Source organism: Aquarana catesbeiana, linkage group LG09 (assembly GCF_042186555.1).
Source record: "Aquarana catesbeiana isolate 2022-GZ linkage group LG09, ASM4218655v1, whole genome shotgun sequence".
Taxonomy (NCBI): Eukaryota; Metazoa; Chordata; class Amphibia; order Anura; family Ranidae; genus Aquarana; species Aquarana catesbeiana.
Genome location: NC_133332.1, coordinates 28,168,412 through 28,176,554, shown reverse-complemented (window position 1 = coordinate 28,176,554; position 8,143 = coordinate 28,168,412). Strand labels below are relative to the sequence as shown.

Genomic DNA, 8,143 nt, shown 5'->3' with positions numbered 1-8,143 from the left:
TCATCCCAGGAAAATCCTGAAGACATGACCTGTTCAGTATAGAGCAGTGTAACAAATCAAATCAGATCAAATCAGCCGTGCAAAATAATGGAAATCCTGAAAACATGACCTGTTAAAGTGGCCTCGAGGACTGAAATTGAGAAACACTGCTCTATACCCAGCAGGTCATGTTTTCAGGATTTCCCTGAGAGGAAAAGGAATTTTAACTGATGAGATCACTTGTGCAATATAATGGCGATCCTAAAAACATGACCTGTTAGGGCGCTTTGAGGACTGGATTTGAGAAACACTGGTCTATATAACCCAACAGGTCGTGTTTTCAGGATTTTTCTGAGATGAAAAGGAAGTTTAACAGATGGGATCACCTGTGCAAAATAATGGAAATCCTGAAAACATGACCTGTTAGGGCGCTTTGAGGACTGGAGTTGAGAAACACTGGTCTATATAACCCAACAGGTCATGTTTTCAGGATTTCCATGATTCTGCACAGGTGATTTGATCCGTTACACTGCTCTATACTCAACAGGTCATGTTTTCAGGATTTTTCTGGGATGAAACGCCAGTTTAACTAATGAGATCACCTGTGCAAAATATTGGAAATACTGAAAACGTGACCTGCTGGGTATAGAGCAGTGTTTCTCAATTCTAGTCCTCATGGCCACGTTAACAGGTCATGTTTTCAGGATTTCCATTATTTTGCACAGCTGAGTTGATCCGTTACATTGCTCTATACCCAGCAGGTCATGTTTTCAGGATTTTTCTGAGATGAAAAGGAAGTTTAACTGATGAGATCACCTGTGCAAAATAATGGAAATCCTGAAAACATGACCTGTTAACGTGGCCTCGAGGACTGGAGTTGAGACACGCGGCTCTATACCCGGCGGGTCATGTTTTCAGGATTTCCAATATTTTGCACAGGTGATCTCATCAGTTAAACTTCCTTTTCATCTCAGGGATATCCTGAAAACATGACCTGTTGGGTTATAGAGCTGTATTTCTCAACCCCAGTCCTCTAAGCGCCCTAACAGGTCATGTTTTCAGGATTTCCCTGAGATGAAAAGGAAGTTTAACTGAGGAGATCACCTGTGCAAAATATTGGAAATCCTGAAAACATGACCTGTTAGGGCAGCTTGAGGACCGGAGATGAGAACCACCGATCTAGGGAAGCAGCGGATTGAAGCTGACAGAGCTCGTTGGGCAGCAGAGAGAAGTACCATGTGCGGGGGGAGGAGCTAGGTGCTTTTTGTTGTCGTACCGCCCTCTTTCCACGTAACGAACCACGCACCTTACACAGTACACGCCCCCTTCTTGGTATTTGCGCCCCGCCTATATTATCCCTCCGCTGAGCCCAGCCCATTCCCTCTCGTCACCGCCCACTCACATCACTCCCACCCCCGGATGAAGCATGATTGGTCGACCAGGAAAGGGAGGGATTAGAACAGCGCACGATCATTTACAGGCGCCGCCCACTCCCTTGTCCTTTTTACCGCCTACTTTCCATCACTTCTAGTCAGGTGTCCTGCCGAAAAAAGGTTCCCCGACGGCTAATGCGCGGGCACAGCGCTTGCGCAGTACGAACCACTACAAGGCCGCCGAAAATAGCTGAACATAAACAGCTGTGAGTCAGCTGTACACGGCGCAGAACACCGGCCCAATAGAGGACACGGGCGCCCCAAGTCTCTCCATGATTGGTCGGCTAATAAAAGGAGGGATTTCATCTATGACTAAAACTGGCGCCCCCGCCTCTCTGCGGGTCGGTGACGAATCGGAGCGTTCGCTATAGTTCCAGGCCCCGCCCGTCCCTTAATCCAGTCGCCGCCCACTACCATGTCCCTTGGTCCTTCCCCTCCGGGATTTGAAGACCTGGGACGCGCGCTCTAGCTCCAGACCCCGCCCACTCCCACCACCTCTAATCCTTCTCCTGGGAGGAGTCTGGCCGCTCCCAAGTCTCTCTGGGATTGGTCGGGGAGGGAAAGGAAGTCTTGGAGCGGAGGGGGGTCCCTCCCACTCCCTCTTCACGTCTCCTCCCCCTCCCGTCACTTCCGGTTGTGTTGTTGTAGGAGGCGGCGGTGTGTCCCCGGAGGTGAGCGGAGAGGAGAGGTAATAACGGGGTCACAGCGGGCGGAGGGGGCGCTGCAGGCTCATTAAAGAGTATTTGTCACTTCTCAGCCCTGGGGAAGACATGAAATGGTGCACACAGCCTGAGATCACATCACACAGCTCTGTATGGATGGGTGTTCACAGAAATGTGCCCCCCCCCCCCTCTACTCAGAGCACCAACTTCCTGTGTGACCCCCACCTGAGAGTCAGGTGTTGATGTGAGGGGGGGTCCTAGCATTGTCCCTGGTGTGACGTCATGGGGGGAGGGGACGTCATATAGAAGACCCCCATAGTGTCCCCAGAGGTACAGGCAGTGTGGTCCCTCCGCACACATCACATTCTCATCACCATTGATGGGTAAAGCCACTATTGTTGATTGTCTTCTTATAATGGATCTGGAAAGTGCGAGAGATTTATTAGGCAGCAAGTGAACATGTTGTCCCTGAAGTTGATGTGATGGAAAGCAGAAAAAATGTCCCACGCAGCGTGTTGTGTATGGGGGGGTGGAGCCGCAGAGTGGGCGGGGCGTTACAGGCACCCGATGGAAATTTTGGTGCAGAAACTGAAAATTCAGGATCTACTCAGCCAAAAACTCAAACCAAAAATGACAGTTTAAAATATATATATATATATATATATATATATATATATATATATATATATATATATATATATATATATATTTTAATGTGTAGCGCCTACCCCCGAAGGAGCGGCTGATTAATAATTATATCCGTAATTCACTTTACCACCCAGCCCATCAAATCATAAACAGTCCTTATTGTATTTTTCTCTTGCTTTTATTTGCGTAACATAAACTGGGATAGGAGAAGAGTTTTCTGAGTTGCTCTTTTGTTGCTTTATAATCTTTTCTCTGCCTCTCATGCAAAGACTTAGAATCACTGCGGATAATAGGAATACACTCTGTGATTTCTTCATTAGGGAAGACGGAAGTAGATTTGATAGAGAATAATTGATAAAGAGTCACTCTGAATAACTTCTTCATCTGCAGAACTTTTCAAGAACAGTCTGTATCTCTATATATGTGTACTTGTAGCTTTACCGCCACCTTTTTACCACTACTTCCCATCTACATGGTACTTCCAAGTTTATCTAAAGAAAAGTCACTCTGAATAACTCCTCCCACTTGAGTGATTGGAATCCCGGGGCATTGCTGAACCCGAAGTCACAGGTCATCACTGCCCATCTCAGTGACTCCCGTATCAACATCCCTCAGCCTCTGGCAGTACCCTTCCCTTGGGCTTTCACTCACTTGATCAACAGCCCATGTACCACTCATAAACGATCGATCGCTTAGTTGCTACTTCTTCAGCAATGATTCTTTCATCCCTTTCCTCCTTTCTGGCACGCTCCCTTCCCCGCAGGGGCATCCAACAACACCAGCGACTACATGCTGTACAGTGTCTCCAACTCTCCACCGGGTGCCGGTTCCCCTCACCCTCTGTGAAGAGGGGCTCCGTTGGCTCCCTGGAAGGGGGAACCTCTCCCCTCCAGGAACCAGGTTGGGCTTCTCCTCCAAACTCGACCTCTCCTCACACCATGTGACCCGGCTTTTTATATGAGAGCCCCGCCTCCTGCCAAACAAATTAAGGATTGGCCAGAACTCACATACAAACTGCCTGTCACTCAGATCCCAAATAAACAAACAGGCCTGCTATAATGGTACAAGCCTGCCTAAATTTACCTGAAATTGTAAGCTAGCAAAAAGGGCACCTACATAAAAGTAGGTGCCCGCTACATATATATTTTTTTTATATATAGTATTCAACTAATTAATATCAGGAATATGAGTTTATTGTCGACCATTATTGGCACCTTTTAGCGCAAGAAAAAATCCATCCCTTGAACCACACCGAGCTTCCCCTGTATATGTACCGTGTGTGTGGGGGGGGGGGGAGGGGCGGCTCCTACAGGTGAAATCGCATCCCTGGTATGTGATCACCTCTTCCAGGTCTGGGGCGTGACAACCACCTCCCACTGTGATTGGACTCACGGACCCCCCCGATGTTCACCGGGACCCACCGATCGTTCTCGAGAAAGGCGGACCTCTGTTCTGCCTTTCTCGAGACAAGGCAGATCGCCGTTCTGTGAGAGGTGAAGATGGAGATCTTGTGTTTCTGCTAAGCAAGAAAACGTATCTCTGCCTTCCCCCAGTACCTCCCCCTCGCACACAGTTAGAAAACACTCCCATGGAACACAGTTAAAGGGGTTGTAAACCCTCATCCTATTCATTAAGGTGAAAAAACACCTGTCAGTCACCCGCCCCCCCCACGTTTTACTTACCTGAGCCCCTTCATCTCTTCGGCGGGGACGCACTGTCCCTCTCTCCACAGGGTCCCGGCTCTTGATTGGATAGATTGATAGCAGCGCAGCCATTGGCTCCCGCTGCTGTCAACTAAATCCAATGACTCGGGGGCCGAGTCCGGCATTCATGTCTATGGACGCAAATGCTGGACTCAGGAGCGCGCCCGCAAGGTAAAACACCCCCCCCCCCCCCCCCCCCCCGGGAGAGCGCTTCTGCTTCTCCCAGGGGGTTATCTAATGTAGGGAGGAGCCGAGGGACCCCAGAAGATGAGGATCGGGGCCACTCTGTGCAAAATGAGCTGCACAGTGGAGGTAAGTATGATATGTTTGTTATTTGAAAAAAAAAAACTATCATTTACAATCAGTTTAACCCAAGGGTCTTCAATCTATGGCCCTCCAGTTGTTCAGAAACTACAATTCCCATCATGCCTAGTCCATTCCGTGAATGTCAGAGTTTTACAATGCCTTATGGGACGCGTGGTTCCGCAACAGCTGGAGGGCCGTAGTTTGAGGATCACTGCTTTTAACCCTTTGATCGCCCTGTTAACCCCTTCCCAGCCAATGTCATTAGTACAGTGACAGTGCATTTTTTTTTTTTAAACACTGATCACTATATTGGCATCACTGGTTCCCCAATTAAAAAAAAAAATGCACCTCCCCCGTTGAAATGTATTGAAAACGCAGCAAGAACGCATCAATAATGCACCCGTGTTATGTTTCTGATGTGGTTTTTTTTGAGTCCCATGATCTATGAAAAACTTACCATGAGCTCAGTAAAATTGCAGCAAAATCATATGGATTTTCGGCGCCTTTTTCTTTATCAGCAAAATGCCCAAAACACCATTTTCAGCTGATATGTTTCGCCTCCACAGCCAAAATGGGCTACGATGGGCACATGAGCATCAGAACTGGACCATGGAGCAATAGAAGGCAGTACTGGTCTAATCAATGGCATTTTCTTTTCCATCATGTGGATGACCGGGGTGCGTCGCTTACCTGGGGAAGAGATGGCCTCAGGATTTAGTATGGGAAGAAGGCAAGCCAGCAGGGGCAGAGTAATGTTCTGCTGGGAGACCTTGAGTTCTGCCATTCATGTGCATGTTACTTTACATGTGCCACCTACCTAAACGTTGTTGGTGACCAAGAACACCCCTTCATGGAAGCCGTATTCCCTGATGGCAGCGGCCTCTTTCAGCAGGATAATTTGCCCTGCCACACTACAAGAATGGTTTGAGGAACACGACGACGAGTTTGTGGTGTTGACTTGGCCTCCAAATTTTCCGGATCTCAATCCAAACGAGCATGTGTAGAATGCGCCTGGAAAAACAAGTCCGATCCATGGAGGACCCAGCTCACAACTTACAGGATCTGCTAGTGATGGCTTGGTGCCAGATAGTACAGCATACCTTCCGAGGGCTAGTGGAGTCTATGATGAGACGGGTCAGGGCTGTTCTGAGTGGACCTACTCTGTTCTATTGGGTGCTCATAATGTTATGGAAAAGAAAGTGTGGTCTGCGCACTGTGGGGGGGGTACGCTCTTGTCAGGATAATAAACTGTAGAGATTACTGTACAGTACATCCGGAAAGTATTCACAGCGCTTAATTATTTCCACATTTTGTTATTACAGCCTTATTCCAATATGGATTCAATTCTTTATTTTCCTCAAAATTCTACAAACAATCCCCCTTAATGACAACCTGAAGGCTGCTTTCACACTGAAAGCACCAGGCATTAGCGGTAAAGTGCTCATTGGGACCTTCAATGCTGCAGACATTTTTCTGTACCCTTCCCCAGATCTGTGCCTCCATACAATCCTGTCTCCGAGGTCTACAGACAATTCCTGGGACTTCATGGCTGGGTTTGTGCTCTGACATCCACTGTTAACTGTGGGACCTTATATAGACAGGTGTGTGCCTTTCCAAACCATGTCCAATCAACTGAATTTACCACAGGTGGACGCCAAGTTGTAGAAACATCTCAAGGATGATCAGTGGAAACAGGATGTACCTGAGACTCAATTTTGAGTATTATGATAAAGGCAGTGAATACTTATATATGTAGCAATAACTCTCGGTGGAGCTGCTGATTTAAGCGGGCTTGTTACCTTCACTCTCCTTCCCTCTGTTTCACCGGCACCGGGTCTAGGGGTTCCGTTGAGCTTACCTCTGGACGACACACGCACCGACACTTGAGTACGTTTTCAAAGCTTTATTAAACAATTTACTCAGGAAGTAGCAGGAAAGAGGCAGAAAGGAAACTGCAGGAGAAACTCAAATATCTTCTTATAGGATTCTTGACAAATGTCCTGGTAGAATTTGGATATTACAATAGAATGCACTCCCCTCACACTTTTTGTTCGCCTGGATAGGCCTCTCTCACTTGCCTAGCAGCCAGTACGCAGCACGAACAAAAGTCTCTGCCACAGACTTGCTTGAGATAAACTTGTACGATCCCCTGCCACAGGATGTATTGGTTATTTTCCTCTAATGAACGTCAGTCACAGTGCTTGAACCTTTAAGCCAACCCGGCAACACTATGCTGTATAGTTACTTTAGAATACGTCCTCCAACCGAGTCACCAGGCCCCTCTCCAGACCAGCACTCTGCATGATCCCTCCATGACGGGTCCTCCCCTGGGATCTCCTCGGTTGTCCATCTTCTTCACTCAGGATAGACAGCTCAGGACCGTTCCTCGGCTGCTGTGGTAGGCCCCAGACAAGCTTCTGGGCCCACCCCTGCGCCGCACGACGTGGGCCTATGGAACGGAGGACCACAAGATTGCTCTCTAACGCATACCTGTCAGCCAGGAGGGCCAGCAGGTGGCTGTAAAAAAAAACAAAAAAAAAATGGCATCTGTCCCATAAATACCCTCGCCCAGAATGCAACTCGGAGGACCACCTCCACTGAGTTGTCTTCGGAACAGAAGAGCATCCATACGCTTTGACACGTTGCCTTTCCAACACTAACCAGTGATAACAGCGACACCCACCGGTCAGTATGGAAACACACACAACGTCAGCCAAGCTGGAACAGAGGCAAACTTAACCTTCCTAATGAACAAGTTACTAAATTTACCTAACATATGGTAGATCACAAATCTACCAGCACTACATGTACATGGGATTTTTTTTTTTTTTTTTTTAATAAATTTGCAAAGATTTCAATCAAACTTCTTTCATGTTGTCATTATGGGGTATTGTTTTTAGAATTTTGAGGAAAATAATGAATTTAACCCATTTTGGAATAAGGCTGTAACATAAAATGTGGAAAAAGTGAAGCGCTGTGAGTACTTTCCGGATGCACTGTATATGTAACATTTATCGTCTTCTTATTTTTTTTAGGATGGTTTCCGGTAATGCCAAATGAAGACTCATTTCCCGGAGTAAAGCTGTGAAGGAGGTTCTGTATATACTGTATATGGATGGAGAAGAGAGATCACTATAATCCCAGGATAATGATCACTCCAGTGCAGAGCTCTTCCTATCATCACTCTCCACAGGTGAATATGAATGATCCACTTCCATGAATCCACTTCCCGTTCATATGATGTTCATACACTGCCTAAGGTTAAAGCAATTCCCTATTAGATAAATGTGATGCAAGTGGCTATACAGCCACTGGATCACTTTTACAGGTGGCAGAAGAGGGTCCTCCAGCCGCCACCTTTACTGAGCTCTCCCATCCAATCGGGGAATCCAGTAAAGATGCGACCCACAGC

General features: G+C 47.2%; 1 protein-coding gene across 1 annotated transcript in view; it reads left to right on the top strand.

The window, feature by feature from the left end:
• Nucleotides 1-1,906: 1,906 nt before the first annotated feature.
• LOC141107447 (uncharacterized) overlaps nt 1,907-8,143 on the top strand; it is a 15,330-nt gene continuing 9,093 nt past the window's right edge. The window contains 2 exon segments of the mRNA XM_073598169.1: nt 1,907-2,100; nt 7,767-7,924. Coding sequence (XP_073454270.1) covers nt 7,847-7,924 — 78 coding nt within the window. The 5' untranslated portion in view covers nt 1,907-2,100; nt 7,767-7,846.